The sequence below is a fragment of the Xenia sp. Carnegie-2017 genome, unplaced genomic scaffold (genome assembly GCF_021976095.1).
Source record: "Xenia sp. Carnegie-2017 unplaced genomic scaffold, XeniaSp_v1 HiC_scaffold_21, whole genome shotgun sequence".
Classification (NCBI taxonomy): domain Eukaryota; kingdom Metazoa; phylum Cnidaria; class Anthozoa; order Malacalcyonacea; family Xeniidae; genus Xenia; species Xenia sp. Carnegie-2017.
This window is the reverse complement of record NW_025813484.1, coordinates 2,086,474-2,104,577: the sequence shown is the minus strand read 5'-3', so window position 1 is coordinate 2,104,577 and position 18,104 is coordinate 2,086,474. Positions and strand designations below refer to the sequence as shown.

General features: G+C 36.7%; 1 protein-coding gene across 1 annotated transcript; it reads right to left on the bottom strand.

Annotated features, from left to right (window-relative positions):
- Positions 1-76: 76 nt before the first annotated feature.
- LOC124444502 lies at positions 77-16,885 on the bottom strand. Its single transcript, XM_046995128.1, has 36 exons — positions 16,673-16,885; positions 15,820-16,230; positions 15,547-15,747; positions 14,432-14,656; positions 14,061-14,282; positions 13,367-13,582; positions 13,079-13,288; positions 12,739-12,945; positions 12,435-12,641; positions 12,134-12,340; positions 11,836-12,042; positions 11,532-11,738; positions 11,231-11,437; positions 10,927-11,133; positions 10,626-10,832; positions 10,287-10,493; positions 9,933-10,145; positions 9,654-9,860; positions 9,302-9,514; positions 8,719-8,931; positions 8,121-8,330; positions 7,589-7,908; positions 6,703-7,198; positions 6,069-6,275; positions 5,386-5,925; positions 4,786-4,998; positions 4,417-4,632; positions 3,844-4,030; positions 3,331-3,543; positions 2,889-3,136; positions 2,572-2,761; positions 2,276-2,485; positions 1,721-1,974; positions 1,307-1,493; positions 917-1,129; positions 77-633 (listed from the first exon to the last, which is right to left on the bottom strand). Coding segments are annotated over exons 1-36 (8,256 nt in total). The 5' UTR covers positions 16,674-16,885; the 3' UTR covers positions 77-476.
- Positions 16,886-18,104: the final 1,219 nt, after the last annotated feature.

The window sequence follows — 18,104 nt, the reverse complement described above, 5'->3', positions numbered from 1 at the left end:
GCGTTTTTAAAAGATGCCAAAGCAAAAAAGTTAAGTTTGCTGGCAACTTTAGCATGGAATAGAACAAAGACTACAGTTGTCTAGATGTCTTTATTTTTTCTCTAAAAATATCATTTCATTTTGAAAATGACGTACATCTTACGTCATTTCTGATCAAAGTCAAAAGACTTTGCACATCCTGTTGGCTTTTTTTCGCTTTTTTTTTCTGCCTTCCTACAGTCACACATGCGGAAGCTGAAACATTTTGCTCCAATTCAAAGCAATAATTGATTAGTGCGCACAAAAAAATGAAAAATTGTTTGTTATCCAGGCAGCGACGTCTGACTGAAACGTGATATGTGAGTGTCATTTTACGAGTTATGAAATGGTCTCTATTAATGCCCCTAGACACATGCACACGAATAAAATATACTCTTCCCATGTTGAAATATGTTTATATTCACTTTGAGCAATCTCTGAATGGACACAGGAGTCATCTATGTGTGATTGACGTTGCAAAGACCCACGTCGTTTTGTTTAAGGACGTCGCCTGTTGGATAATCAAGGTTGATTCTTCGTTCGTCGACGTAAAACCGTCGGAAGCAACCGATGAACTGAAGATATCTCAAAGGAACCTGTTCACGGGCTATAATTCTAGGATGAAAAGGCAAATATATCAAAATGGATAGCCGGTGAGATAGTTTCTTCATTCAAAAACCATATTTATTACCAGCCTATCATGAAGAAATATTTCCAGTTTGTGGTAAAACCACAAAGGCAGACATAGATTTTGCCTCATTTTCGTTGATAAAAGATTATGATCCTATAAATCGTTACGACTCAAAGTCTTGTTCCCACAGCTTGACGAGCTGACTTAAATCTACCGTGAAAGCAAAAAACCTAGGGTACGAAGTTAAGAAACTCTTGGTTTATATACCTTCCAACAGGAGTGCTTGGTGAACCAATGAACATTTCACCTTTCAGATCGAGAATGGTAAAACCTCTCGATAATATAATGGACGCACTTTGATCATTATCGAGAGTAATAGTGAAATTCTGCTCGTTTCTTTCAACGTCGATTTTGTGCCATGCTAATAACGTTAAAGGTTTCTTTAAGCGTGCGATAACTTGACCACTCCCTGCGTTTATTCTACATTGAAATGTAAAATAAAAACACGTCAAAGATTTGTTGAATGTATAATAAACATATCAAGATTCTGTCGTCTTTCTTTAAGCACCATTTTGAAGTAATGCTTTCGGAACCAGTTTCAAAAACCGCGAGCTAAAAATTAGTCGTAGTCAAAGCGTTTTTTCTCACAATACTAACCTCAACTGTAAAATACTGTCAATGATTGCGATGGCGAAATGATCTTTATTTAATTTACCATTCATGTAGACCAGCAGGGCATTCGGTATTTCAGGTCTTATTTGGAAAGATAGCTTAAAATCTTTGTAGCCTTTGATTAGTGGAAATGATAAATACGATTCCATGGATTTGAAGTACCGCGGTTTCTCTGATAGGATAAGATTAAAGATATGAAGTTTTGCATACTGATTGTCCTGTCGTGAGTAAGGATTAGGGTTTTAAAGATGAATTTTTATTGTTTTAAATCGTGAGAACTGCGTTTTTGTCAGGGAAACTTCAAGAAAAGATAAGGAAATAAGAACAAAAATCGGAAATTTCCCGGGAGTTAGGCAGATAACAATTTCATCGTAGTCAAATGTGAACTCAATTCATTACCTTTAAATTTGCACAGGTCTGTGACGTACTTTTCGAAACATGCGCACTTAAAAGTCAAGTCCAACTTTCTAATACAGTTTCCATGTATTCCACAAGGACTGCCAACACAAGATGAGCATTTCTTCATTCCCGAATATCCCGAGAGATCCTCACTTGGTACATTAAGATCCATCACATAATGCGTTAAAATAATCTTCCTCAGACATCCAGTAAAATGAAAGTCATTAAAACCAGTGTTGGCTCGTACGATTATTCTGCAAAAGAAAACACGTAACTTGAGTATTATTCTTATGAAGTCTTTACTTGATCATCATTGAAGTTTGAATTCCATAGAGCATCATTAAATACACTGAACATATGAATAGAGTAAATAGCTCAATCGTGATCTGATGTTTAGAGTGTGGTGCATTTCAGGTTTGCCATTTTGCACATAAAATTAACGATTGCACTTCAAAATGTCGCATGATTATATTCATTTGAAATTAGAATCATAAACAACTAGTTTACCCAAAGTTCATTAAGAGTTTTAAGGTAAATACGAAAAACACTTCATACCTATCAATTGGGTGTGTTATAGAACCAAACGTTAAATTTCCACGCAGTTGTACAGCTAGTGAACTTGGTTTGCTTGACATTTGAATGATTTCGTCATCAACAATCAAATTGACCCCATCACTGTCTCTTGTAACAGAGATATTATGCCAGATGTGCAAGGCAAGTCTTTTACGAGTGCGAAATATATTTAAACCTGTTCCAACATTCAGTCTGAAACAAGTTAACATCATAAAATGAGCATAAATTACGAAGAAATCACATATACACAACAGGGCTCATACATAAATAAGGCTTACCTCAATTCAACATAACCGTCATTCATATCTAAGATCAGACAATCGTCAGCATGATGGCGTGCAGTCCCAGAGAATATCAAAGCATTGCGTTCTTTAGGTCGTATTTCCATGGAGAAGGAGAATAGCCATCTTTCGTTCATCGATGGAGTAGAGAAATGTGAGTTATGACCATGAAGGTAGACAGAGTGATCTGATCGATGAAAAATATTGTATTATATTTTTTGAAAAGATAAGGAATAAATAAGTTCTGCGACAAAAAAATTGTCAAAAATAGTCAAATGTATTTGATTCTAAACTTTATGTATAAATTTTTCTACCTTTGCTTTGGCATTTTTTGCCAACAAACCCATCCAAGCATACGCATCTGTATGACTCTCCAAACAACTCACATGTTCCTCCATTTAAACATGGACGCTGTTCACAAGGATCGTTTGCGCAACTTCGTATATTTCCTTGCCGCAAGACGTGATTTCCCGGATGGTGTAAATCGTATTCCTCCCCGTTGATGACAAGTCCCTTTATGCAACCATGGTAACTGATTGACGTCCCAATTTTCTCTTCATGGCTAAATGAGAAACAAAAATTCTGAAGAAAGAGTAACCTGCGGTTCGAGGCATGTTTTATGTAAGGCTTTGATGAGTATACAACCATGAACTGTTGGTTTAAACTATCGGCTGGATTCAGAATCAGTGGTCAAACAATATAAAAGAAAGTATCTATCCATCTGTGTACATGATATCCCAAATATACCACAATTACCTCTCTTTCCTAGTATCCAGTCCTCCAAGGTAAACGTGACTATCAACGTTCAACATGGTATTTACAGCAGCAGCACGTCTAGACCTCGCTATCGTCGTATCGACATTTAGATCAACTGAGTTTCCACGTCTGGAAATAATTATCTTATTCCATTGGTGCATAGGTAACCTTGCAATGCTTCTTTGTTCCACTCGACCAGAGCCAAGCTCATGTCTAGATGAATAGCAAATGTATATTTCAACATACTTATTACCGTCAATCTAGAGTGATTTAGGGAGCGTGCACCATTGTAAAATTTTAAAGATAAAGAAAGTAGTGTTTACATTATAGAAAATAAAACGTGCAGCAAAATAGAATGTCATATAAAGGTTAAAATCATACAAGTCATACATGTGAAATATATGAACGAAGGAGAAGCTTGATTTCTATTTCTACCTACTTAACCAGTGTTAACATAAAATAAAATGAAATGATATGATATTAAAGATAGAAGTTTGCCAACGCTGTAGTTACCTGTATACGAGAAAACCATCTATCAATGCCAAACTCAAGAAATCAATGGATTGTCGAGAATCAACGTACAGGAGCACGCCATTCTTGTTGATGGGACGGACATGAATTAAGATATCCGTTCTATCGCTTTGAATATCGTAGGGTGATCTTAGGATCATAAAGGATTCATGGGAGAAAAAACGCGCAGCTAAAGAACGGACATAAAAGTAAAACACTTTTAAGCATATCTGGAGTGAACTCAATTTTGTACATGAAATCAAAGAGGCAAACTTATGAACAGCTACAGGAAAGACTACAACAAGAAAGGAGAAGGCTGAAACTGTTCTGTTCTGTTCAGGTGCCATGCATGATGCATGCTTGGGCTACCATGTCTCTCCAACGTTGACGGTTACGAGCACAGGCAAAGATTTCTGCAGTGTTGGCGATTCCGGTAACTTTCTTAACTCTGTCCAAATACGTTATGCGTTGACGGCCTCGTGCTCTTTTCCCTTCGATTTTTCCTTGCAGCGCAACACATTCCAGGCCTGATGAAGTCTGAAACAGACTGATGAAGTTCTTAGTCTATGCACTTACCACAGCTCATTGAATCCTGTATTTGCACAGTTTTGTTAGCTACACACGAGTCGGCTTTGAGTACACACAAATTTCTGTAGACTTTCATTTCCTGATCACACGATTGCTTGTGTTCACGAGGGCACTTGGTGACGTCCCGACATGCGCAGTACGGTTCACTAGCACCACTTAACATGCATTTACTGAAGGGAGGGCAGTTTAAATGGCGACAATGGTCTACAAGGAAAGTCAAAAACTTTTGATGGATGTTTCAAGAAGTCTAGATGACACGGTGATTGGTCAATAGTGAGGGCAGCCGTTGAGAAAGTCAAATATGCGCCTCCCTAATGGCTCAAATTCTATACATACGTTATAGATAAGAGTACTTACTACACTGTCCTTGATGCTGTATTTCGTTAGGCATTTCCCTAATGCAGCTATCCTTTTTCAAAGCACATTCACTGAAATAAGTGTTTCTGTCCGTGCCACAAACAGGAGTGTCCTGGTACCCACAATTCTGAAGGCATTTACATTCAGGAGCATTGTTTATCGTCAACACGCATGATCCGTGGTATTTCCTGCAATTGAGACGACTACAAGGATCTAATAAAAAGAATGTGAGAAAGATTGTATTTGTTACGAAGTCATGAAGTTTGTTATCATGAATATAGACAGTTTTTTATTATGAATATAGACAGTTTATTACTTGTATCAGACTTGTACATTAAATTTCAAAGTGATTTGTGATGTACTCCAGTTTGAGTGATTTTTTAAATGGTTAACTTTCGTCAAACATTAAAAAAACTCGCAGCATATTTGCCATCTTCCTGTCATCATGACAATGGACGAATCATGAATTCATGTACGTCAAGTGTCATCTAGAAGACGTCCTTGTATCTGTATGTGATCTTGATGGTGCAAGAATCATGAATACGGATGCATAAAATGTGGTGTATGAAGATTTTCTACACTTTGAACATAGAAACTTACCAAAGTTATAAGTCATTACCAATAGAAGAGCTATTCTTTCTGGATCATCATTTACACGAGCTTTCACGACGAATAAATCTTGCAAGCCACTTTTCCATCTGTCTTCCTCATCATCCATGATTTGCACAGAGATAAGCTCAGCACCTTCATTGAGAAGTTTACTGGCGGCCTTTTGAGCTGGTTTGGAATGGATGTTGGCAGCCTGATTGATGAAAACGTACACTCGCTTACGACTTTTTGGATTTGCATTCTGAAGTGCATCTGAAGTTTTTATCAATCCAAGGTCTAATCTTCTGCCAGGACCATTCCAAGGAATGTTATCTACATATGTCTTCTGGTTTGATTTATCACGAAGACTCACAGGCCAAGTTTCGGCTGTTTCCAGTCCGTATGTAACAACAGTGAGTGACATTTCCAGGTTAGAATTAGAGTTATTCTTGAGAAACTCCTTAACGACTTGCTTTTGATACTGAAAGCGTTTTTGTGCATTCAAACCACTGGAGCCAAGAACAAAAACGACATATTCTTTCTGCTTCACGGCTAGAATTGAAAATAATTTGTAGTTTATAATAAACCAATGCATCGCTAAGCCACGAAAGCATGCATCAAATGAAAGTATATTATATACAGCAAAATGTGAAAATTGATGATGTGTATCATAACCTTAACAATGAAGAACTTACGACATATCCCTTTGGTTTTAACACCAAATTTACGACCTTCTAGGCAAGACGTTCTGCGCAACTCGCATGCATTGACATATGTTTTATCATCGCTGCCACATACGGGATCGTTCAGCCTGGGGCATGATGGGCAGACACAACGAGGTTGTTGATTTGATGATGTTTCACAGAGCGCGTAGTTTTGACAATTAAGGATCTCACAAGGTTCTAAAACAAATGAAAAATGCACAATGTCATGAAGGTTGTATCCTTTGAAATAATGGCCTTGTGTCGAAACGTACAGTGTATTTTAAAAATTTGTTCCGAACAAAATTTTGGTAATACCTTCACCTCGTAAATTTATATAGCTCAGGATGAGAATTATGGCATTACTTGCATTTACATTATAATTTATCGTTTGTCTGACGTAAACTGTACGTAGTTCTATGACGTATTTAACGGAGAGAGGAGCATGTTCATGAATTCATGTTAACGTTAACACAGTTGATTCTAACAGATTTCAATAAAGCATAACATGTGCTTTCGACTATCTCCTTCCTCCCCCCTCATCACATAACTGGCTAAATTCAATTGCAAAATGTGTTGATAATAAACCATCAATTATATGGACATCTACATATAAACATATACATACCTTTTCTTGTCTGAAAATCAAAAAGCATTCCTAGCCTCCAAGGATCATCATTGGAGCTAGTCTTGATCACCTTTTCATTGGGAATAATCTGAGTTATGACATCATCGTCAATGACATCATTCAGTTTATATGCTATAATCTTTACTCCTGAATCGTGTAATTTCTTGGCTGCATTTTTCAATTTGTCGCTGGGTACGTCCAACTGACCGCTTATGAATATTATAAGAAACTTTCGCGAGCCCGGACGACCTGAAAAAATGAACAGAGATGAAAAAGAAGTACATAAAGTGGAAAATAAAAATACACAGAGATGAAAAAGAAGTACATAAAGTGGAAAATAAAAAATACACAGAGATGAAAAAGAAGTACATAAAGTGGAAAATAAAAAATACACAGAGATGAAAAAGACGTACATAAAGTGGAAAATAAAAAATGCACAGAGATGAAAAAGAAGTACATAGAGTGGAAAATTGCGAAGCAGATGAAAGTACTTCATCTGATCGATCAACAAATTTCATTTCATGTTAAGATTAAAAAACTAGTTATAACAAGAATGACTATCCAGTATATAATACATGCAGTTAGTAAAGTGAAATGACACGTTCTCTCGGTCCAAGAACTGATCTTTATATATTGTTGAAACATCCAGCCATGCATACTCATCAGTGATAAATTCATAAGGAATGACCTAGTGTTGAATTTGGCTCAACTTCCACTTCAGTATGGATCTGGTGTTATTGTCAGGGATAATCTAATCTTGAATATGAATGTAATGTCTTGTGCATATTCCAGTCTAATATTCTCGATTCCATGTTGAACTAAAGTCCTTATACACTCCAGTAATTGAGATAAACAATGTGTTTATGTGCTTATCCCAAATAACAACTGTAAACCCACAAGATGTTTCACCTTGTTCTTTGAACATTTGAGCAGCTTTCTCAAAAGGCAGTGTCAAACTCTTTGCATTAGAAGGCCATTCTAACTTTTGTATTTTCGCTCGCATTTCTGGCAAATCATCGATTTCTTGCAGTGGTATTTTCTCTTTTGCTTCCTCGCCGAAAACAATCACGCCTTGCCTTGTTTGGGGCGACATCTGCTGTTTTAAGATGGTTTTCGTGATGTTTTTTTCAATTTCAAACAACGGGTCGAAGTTTTTACCAATGGATCCGAGGGCAAAGATGACATCAATCTCTTCTGCAGGAAAAGCTGAAATGATTGAAACTTGTTTGTAGATAGCCATGATCAATTTTTAAATAAATGATCGAGACATAGATGAAACCTCTGCAAGAACTTTACAAAAGAAACGGGGAAGAAAAAAGTGATAATTAACTTGCAGTCAGCTTATGCATACATACAAAATGAAGCCAATAGGTGCAGTATTTGGATTCCACAAAAACAAACTAAGTCACGATACTTACTGCATTTCTTGTTTGCAATTACAGTCAACGGTTGTCTTTTAAAACATGCAACTCTCTTTAACTCGCAAACATCTTTGTACGTATTACCATCACTGCCGCAAACAGGTTTGGGAACAGAAAAACATTTCTCTGGACAGCGGCATATCTTCGTCCCATCACGCATCACAACACAATCTGCATTAAAGTCACACGAAACGCCTCTACAGGGTCCTGTTAAAGAAACGCAAAACGATAAAAAGGTTTGCGCATCATAGATATTCTATTTTGCCGGCTTATTCGAGGAAGCTATAAATATTCTCAATAAAAAATGAGAAATCGAAAATTTTGCAGTTAAGTAAAGAGACCTGTAAGAGAGCTCTTATAAAAATTGCAGTGCACAAAGCAGAAACAAGAGTAGTGTCTATACTTCAAGAGGAGTGTCTATACAAAATATCTGTCAATTCAAATTATGACTAACTTTAAAGAATATAATAAAGACAGTTGAGAGATGCAAGGAAGTGTTAAACACTGAGGAATTTCATTTGAGGTTGACGTTACGATACACATTTGTGAGATTACCTCACGCGAAAACATTATGTGCTTAGGACTCAAATCTTACCGCAGACTCCTTCTTGAACAACGTCAATTGAAAGTTGTCTCAAACAGGATTGCTGTTGTAAAGTTTCTTTGTTGCGATAAGTTCGGCCATCAGCGCCACATACTTCGTTTACTTGACCGAAGTGCTTGTTGGGACATGTACAAATGTAAGAGTTCTTTCCTGGTGTCCCAAGGCATTTTGAGTGATACGAACAAGTGTTGTTTTGACAAACATCTGAGAGAAAAGTTTTACAAAACACTTTATACAACATTTACTTTGACCAAAATGGCTGATCGAAATGTGTATACCACGCAAGGTGTATATCTGAGAATAGATCACTCAAGTTAACCTTTCCAGATAGGATAAGACGAGACACAACAATTCCTAAGGAAAATCTGTTAGCAGCTATGGAAGATAGAGAATACTGGAAAGATGTGGTGAGTTCAATCTCGGCTGAGGCCGCAAGATGATGATGATGATGTATAATGATAAAGATATCGAGACGAATGAAGGAGAAGCTATACACAAAAACTGTTTTTAGACTAGTTTATTCTTCCTTGGCTTTAAATTTGTGTTTGATTTAATCAAACAATAAGCAACTTACCACAAGGTCCTTTGTGCTTAACTTCTAAAGGTCGTTGTTGTTGACAAGATTCTTTTCTCATTTGGCATTCATTGTCGTAAGTATTTCCATCACTGGCACAAATCAATCGCGGTACAATCTCTTCTGGGCATTTCTGAGGACATTCACAAACGCCTTGGTCTCCTCGAACCACGCATTCAGCATGGTGAAGACAATTTCGACCACGACAAGGACCTATAAACGGTATACTTTATTGATCATCTCAAACGTAGACCATACCAATGATACCATATTTTTTACCAATGACGTTATAAAAAAAGCAAAAGAAACTGTTGAACCATGCAAAGCTGAAAAGAGAATCTTTGAAACTTACGACAAACTCCAGCATATAAAACAGATACTTTGAGATCAGTAACACAAGATTCTCGTTCCAAAACTTCTCTGTTCATATATGTTCGTCCATCACTGCCACACACATTACTTTGATGTTGAGAACCAGACGAAGGACAAACACATTTGTAATTCTTAAAGTTTTGCTCGTCCCGAACACATTGGGCATAAGGCGGGCAGATACATTTCGCTGAAATACGGTTTAGCGTGAGCCATGAGAGTTGGTGGGTATCAGAAAAAGACAGACTTTATATATACTTACTACAAGGTCCTTCGTGTTTGATTTCCATGGGTCGTTGTTCTTGACAAGACTTCTTCTTCAGTTGACATTCACTTTCGTAAGTATTTCCATCGCTAGCACAAATTGTTCGAGGTTTAATACCATTAGGACATTTCAAAGTACATTGACAAACACCTTGATCTCCTTGAACCACGCATTCAGCATGGTGAAGACAATTTCGACCACGACAAGGACCTATAAACGGTATACTTTATTGATCATCTCAAACATAGACCATACCAATGATACCATATTTTTTACCAATGACGTTATAAAAAAAAGCAGAAGAAATTGTTGAACCATGCAAAGCTGAAAAAGAGAATCTTTGAGACTTACGACAAACTCCAGCATATAAAACGGATACTTTGAGATCAGCAACACAAGATTCTCGTTCCAAAACTTCTCTGTTCATATATGTTCGTCCATCACTGCCACACACATTACTTTGATGTTGAGAACCAGACGAAGGACAGACACATTTGTAATTCTTCAAGTTTTGCTCGTCCCGAACACATTGGGCATAAGGCGGGCAGATACATTTCCCTTAATTACAAGAGATGTTTTTTACTTTGGGCTTTATTTTCAACCAATTATTTAACAATGTGTAAAACATAGGCATCATGAACGAATGATTTATCAAGAAACAATTATCACATCAAAATACATAGTACTTACTGCATTTGCGTACATGAAGAACTTTTATGTTCCTTTTTGTTGTGCAAGATTCCCTTCTCAGTTCACATTCGCTGTTGTAAGTTCTTTCATCATCACCACAAACATATTTAGTCATTGGAGGACATGTAGGACATTTACATCTAGCTTTGTAATTACTGTTCACGACACATGTGGCATACTGAGGGCATTTCTTTTTATTACATGGATCTAGAAAAAAGATTGGCGAATAAAAATCAAACACTACAGTTCAAAGTTCAGGCTGGCTCACATACGTTTGAACATCCTGAAATGAAAGACTTACTACATTTGCCTTCGTGAAGAACTTTTATGTTCCTTTTTGCTGTGCAAGATTTTTTTCTTAGTTCACATTCACTGTTATAAGTTCTTTCATCATCACCACAAACATGTTTAGTCGTTGGAGGACATGTAGGACATTTACAACTCGCTTTATAATTACTGTTCACGACACATGTGGCATACTGAGGACATTTCTTTTCTTCACATGGATCTGGAAAGGAAGATTGGTGAACAAAAATTAAACTCGTAGGCTTTTATAAAGAAGCACCTTCAAACGGTTTAAACTACCTAAAAAATATCATGCTTACTGCATTTGCCTTCATGAAGGACTGCTATATTTCTTTCAGTGGTACAAGATTCCCTTCTTAGTTGACATTCGTTGTTATAAGTTCTTTCATCATCACCACAAACATATTTTGTTGTTGGAGGACATTTAGGACATTTACAACTCGCTTTAAAATTACTGTTCACGACACATGTGGCATACTGAGGGCATTTCTTTTTATTACATGGATCTAGAAAAAAGATTGGCGAATAAAAATCAAACACTACAGTTCAAAGTTCAGGCTGGCTCACATACGTTTGAACATCCTGAAATGAAAGACTTACTACATTTGCCTTCGTGAAGAACTTTTATGTTCCTTTTTGCTGTGCAAGATTTTTTTCTTAGTTCACATTCACTGTTATAAGTTCTTTCATCATCACCACAAACATGTTTAGTCGTTGGAGGACATGTAGGACATTTACAACTCGCTTTATAATTACTGTTCACGAGACATGTGGCATACTGAGGACATTTCTTCTCTTCACATGGATCTGCAAAGAAAGATTGGTGAACAAAAACCAAACTCGTAGGCTTTTATCAAGAAGCACCTTCAAACGATTTAACCTACGTAAGAAATATCATGCTTACTGCATTTGCCTACATGAAGGACTGCTATATATCTTTCAGTGGTACAAGATTCCCTTCTTAGTTGACATTCGCTGTTGTAAGTTCTTTCATCATCACCACAAACATATTTTGTTGTTGGAGGACATGTAGGACATCTGCAACTCGCTTTAAAATTACTGTTCACGACACATGTGGCATACTGAGGACATTTCTTTTCTTCACATGGATCTTGTAATGGTGAAAAAACGTATGATATAGTTATTGTTGAAACAATATTTATTGAAGGTCATTTTTTTTGTAAGAAAGTAAAGAAACTTACTGCATTTGCCTTCACGAAGGACTTTTATGTTTCTTTCAGTGGTACAAGATTTCCTCCTTAGTTGACATTCGTTGTTATAAGTTCTTTCATCATCACCACAAACATGTTTAGTCGTTGGAGGACATGTAGGACATTTACATCTAGCTTTGTAATTACTGTTTACGACACATGTGGCATACTGAGGGCATTTCTTCTCCTCACATGGATCTGGGAAGAAAAATTGGCGAACAAAAATCAAACACTACAGTTCAAAGTCAGGCTACCTCACATCTGTTCTACCGTGCTGAAATGAAACACTTACTGCATTTGCCTTCGTGAAGAACTTTTATGTTCCTTTTTGTTGTGCAAGATTCCCTTCTCAGTTCACATTCATTGTTATAAGATCTTTCATCATCACCACAAACATATTTCGTTGTTGGAGGACATTTTGGACATTTACATCTAGCTTTATCATTCCTATTCACAACACATGTGGCATACTGAGGACATTTCTTTTCTTTACATGGATCTGAAAGAAAAAAATGGCAAACAAAAATCAAACTCGTAGGTTTTTACCGAAGCACACTTTTCAACAGTTTAGTTTACGTAAAATACATCATGCTTACCGCATTTGCCTTCGTGAAGGACTGTTATATTTCTTTCAGTGATGCAAGATTCCCTTCTAAGTTCACATTCGTTCTTATAAGTTCTTTTATCATCACCACAAACATATTTTGTTGTTGGAGGACATTTTGGACACCTACATCTAGCTTTGTTATTCCTATTCACAACACATGTGGCATACTGAGGACATACTTTATCTTCACAAGGATCTGAAATTCAAAACAGAAAAATGTATTCAGACGTATAATGATCAGAAGTATACGTAGTAGCTTCTGAAAGAACTGCAATTCTGCTTTAAAAAGTTTTGTAAAGGCAGTAAACGATTTCAAAAAAAATATTTACTGCATTTTCCAACGCGAACAAACTTGATGTTGATTTTTCTTTGACAGGCATGCTTTCTAGCTTCACAAAGATTTATGTAACTTTTCTCATCACTCGCACATATATAGTTGACAGGTTCGCCAGTACATTCTGGACAAACACATTGTGCTTGATTTCTTAGATCTGAGACACAAGTTGAGTTGAAAGAGCATCGCTTATCTTCACAAGGATCTGGAAACGAACGCATTATTAATGTATAGAGATCCTCTCTAAGTGAAAATTGATAAACTTTTGTTATGACAGTTTTACCACATGATCCGGTGTATGCAAGTAAAATGGTGATTCTTCTTGAGCAGGATTCACGACGAACTTCACATTTACTCCTATATGTCTTTCCATCGCTGCCACATACTTTAGAGACATCAGGAGGACAGTTTACTTGACACTGACATTCATAGCCACGGGGTGAAGAGGTCTTTGGTACACACATACCAAAATATGGACAGCTGACTCCACGACAAGGATCTAAAAATGATGAAAAGCTACGTATAGAGTAATAAGCTCCGTTCGTAAGCTTCACACTAGAAGTGCATGATTTTTTTTATCAATCTTGAATTTCAACATAATTGGATTTGGGATAGACCCTAGCTCAACTTAAGATTCTTATAAAGTGAATGATGTGAGCTTGAGAGTATTGTTATATGTTTGTAAATGTTCATCGTCCAGGTTTGTGCAGTTCGGACAAAACTGTCGATGTTTTTGTTGACTAAAGTTGTGTCAACGATTGAGTTAAGGAGACTTCTGGTCTAACACAAACACCCACAGTTCTTCTAAATTAAGTAAGATATCAGCTCTTTTTTGTGCATGAAAACAAATAAAAGTTTGAAAAGTAATGATGAAATGCAGATAAAATACTGACAAAGAATTATGGCTTGTTCTATTGAAGTATCAATACAGATCACAAACTTTACACTTAAAAAAATAAAACATAAGATTGCCATACCGCATGAACCTTTATAGGCAATGGTCACGTGACGGTTCCTGCGACAAGAGTGACGTTTAAGGTGACATTCATTCCTGTACGTTCTTCGATCTGTTCCACAGACAGGGAACACATTGTTCTCAAAACTTGAGCATTTTTTACATTTACAGCGATAACCACGGATCATATTTCTATCTCTCACACAAACGCCATGATTCTTGCACTTTACTTTCTCGCAAGGATCTGAAAAGAAGTTTATATTTACATCTAAAAGTTTAAACACAGATTTCATCACCAAAACAAACACTAGCATAATTTTTTCTCTGATGTTTGAGACGCTACTTGTCAAAATTTTCACTTCCATTGCACGTGCGCTACATGAATTTACTTACCGCAAGAGCCTTTAAAAGCAACAGTGATGGTGGTCTTCTTCAAACAAGCGTTTCTTCTCATTAAACATTCACTTTCATAGGTTACGTTATCACTACCACACACCTTGCTGTGGGTCAGCGAACGTCTTTCCGAGACGCAGTCTGCACATATGCAACGATAACCCAGCACGGTCAACGAATCAGGTTTACATATCCCAAAATCACAAGTAACTCCATCACACGGAGCTACAAAAATACATCCATGATATGAGTAGAGCAGGGGTCTCCAAACTACGGCCCGCGGGCCAGATGCGGCCCGTTGGGCCTCTCAATCTGGCCCGCAGAGACACTTAAGAAAAATAATAATATTATTAAACAAAATAAACTATGTGCAGAAAGTTCACGTTATGACGCAAGTCAACTAGCAAGAGTGGCTTTTTGTCCAAACGTCAATTTTTCTCCAAACTTCAACAAAAAAATGACTTGCTGAGGGAAAAATTTAAAAAAGACAACCGAAAGAGAACTATCAAAATTTGAGGCATTTTACTGCAGGACTGCTATCTATGTTTGGCACCACATACCTGTGTAAAAAAACTTTTTCTAGAATGAAGTATATGAAAAACAGTTATAGAAAAAACATGTCAGGGCTCTTCTAATGCTTGGAACCTCAAACTTAAAGCTAGAATTTTTTACAATTTTGTCATGAAAAAACCAATTTCACCACTCACATTGAGAAAACTGAACAGAATAATTGTGATTTTGTTATGATATTACCCTTGGTTGAAATTAAACCTTTAAAGTTAAAATTTTGAGTAAATATTTTCTTAACTAATGAAGCTTGTGTAATGTACTTCGTTTTATTAAAATATTCGCTCTTTGATCAGCGGTATACGGTTCGTCGGCCCTCAACATGCTGAATGAAAGTTCATGTGGCTCTCTGGCTGTAAAGTTTGGAGACCCCTGGAGTAGAGTAACAATAAGGTTTTTCATCACCTGACTGTAGGTTTCATATTTAAAGCTAAGAAATTTTATTGCTCAAGCAAAGACCCCCCTAAAAAAATAAGCCTTTTTCCCAAAAATTCATTTCACTTTTAACTAAGAAAGCCCTTTCCTCTTCTTTATTATGCAACTCTTACCACAATGCAGCTGCTCCAGTACGACGTCATCTTTTGGTCGACACTTGCCACAGTAACCACCACATTTAGCAGAAATAACCTGACTATTGTTACGCACTTGGAAATCCTGTATTCGAATACCAGCAGGTCTGGCTACAAGCGTCCAGATCGCTGGTGATCGTAGTTTCAAGCCAGTTCCTCTAAGATCGATAGAAAAACTACCTAAAGAATATGAATTGAAACATCAGGTATAAGTCAAGTGATAAATGTGACCACATTATTTATGTAAGCTACCTTTTCTACAATTTCCATTATTTGATGAATAGCAATCTCCAGCAGTGCCGTAGGGAATATTGTTTTCATTACTGCTGCTCGCAAATCTGAAATCAGTTGGCAAGATTTTTGAACTCGCGATGTCAAAACGGACCTTATAGAATCTTGTGAAGCCTCCTTCGTTGTAAGGCTCGCTTCCTGGATCTATGCCTCCACATTGATTGCGTTTGGATTGACGGAGTTTCAGATGATATATTCGGGCGTGATTATCTGATCCCTGAGCGAGAGTGATGTATTCTTTGGGATCAGGGGTGTTCATTCCATAACAATACACTTTAACGGGGCGTTTGCATTTTGGATTAATGACCATTGAATAATCGCCATCCTCTCTTCCCAGTTCTTCCTGAAGAGCCTGCTTACAGCTGGATACCACTGGAAAATGTAATACGGCAAATTTACATCATGAAGAAGAAGAATCTCACATAAGAAGATATGTGGTAAACTCAAACAGAAAAAAAGCTCTCGTGAGCTTAACTTAAAGATCACATGCATATGTTACACGAAAAATGAGTAATCCGTTAGATTCAAAGTAAAAATACCGAGATTGCATTGCTTTAGTAAAAGTTATTTGTTTATTTACATTTCTCAGTTCGTGTTCATACAATAGGAATCAAAATTTATACCTGATCAAACATTCCAAAGTCAAAAATAGTAAGTTCGTCATGATCACATCGGAACTTTTCCTATCCCTCTTCCTACACCTAACCAACCCCATCCTTCCTAAATTGTATCCTCTTATCTTACTCTATCATCGGCTGCTTGACCAATGCTGGAGACTTTGTATAGATATGCTATTTTGATCAGTCATACTTACTGCAGTGTCCGTAGTAATTTACTTCAATTGGCCTTTGTCGAATGCAAGAATACTTCTGAACCGTACAAAGATTAGGATAGGTTACATTATCTTTCCACACACAGGGTTATCATCATTTTTACTGCATTTCATTGGACAAAAACATGTTGCCCGACCCGTGGATAATGTTCCACACTGCCCACCATATTTACATTGAAACGCACCGCCACACACGTCAACAGACCGCCGCAAACGATGATGGGAATGACTTTGGATCGCTGAAATAAACAATGATATCAATGTAGAATATGTTATATACTGACGAAGTGGGTTAATATATAAAATGACAGCATCTGGCAGAATTCCAGGAACTCTTTCAGGTATTTTGTGGTATTTGATAAATCACTAGAAGAATATAACGAGTTGAACATGTTTGATATGAATGGCGAAAATCAGAACCTAGATCACGGATATTTTTAAACCTCTTCTGGCCAATTGTTATAAAAAGATCAGATTTTCAAATTAATCAGATCAATTGATTGCATCCTGTTTATCGTTCATCGACTTAGACAGATTAAAAATCTTTTCAAGTGAGGTCATCTAATCAAATCCTTTTACAGTGTTTTGAACACCGAGAAACTTTCATGGGAATAATAAATTCATAGCAAGAGAAAAATCTTGGTCTTCTCAGGGAGGTTTCGCCGTTGTGTGAGGAAAACATTTATCTATGTTAACTTACTTTGATCGTCACAATAGATGATAATGACAAAAATATAAGCGTCAAAAACATACTGATGGTGTATGGTACATCATGCAGTCATTGATTTTCAACAGTGCACATGATAAAACACACACATGCCAAATACCTTCAAAATTGCCAGGAGGAACATTCAAGAAATCATGATGTTTGACAATCCAATAATGAAGCAATTCAAAAATGTTGTCTTCCAAAGGCAACGTAAAAAATATGAACAATCTTTTGTCAATTCATTCAAGTTAATCCCACCATCGTCAGAATTTTGTAAGGTGACAACAGCATCGACTTTTACATTATTACGCATTAACAAGTTCTTCACGATTTGGACAGAAATGATTCGCGTATCTTGACTGATGTTCAACACTTTACCAGTGAATACGATCCCATTCTTCCACAGAGACGATTCTACACAAGAAAACACAGAAAAAAAGGCAACAAAAACACTCAACCGAAACATTATCACGACTCTTATTGTTGAGTGTCGAAATTCTCATGTGAACTTTGAGTAAAAAGCGATATTTTCATCACACACGAACTACGAGAGATGTCGGATGTCATTTGAAAATCTAAACAGGACGAGTGTAAAATTGAGCAAATAGCACGGTCAAATATCGAAATATAAACATGAAGCTGCTGGAAAATAGGATTAAACGAAATCTTAATACGCTTGAAATAAAAGTAGAAAATAATACATTT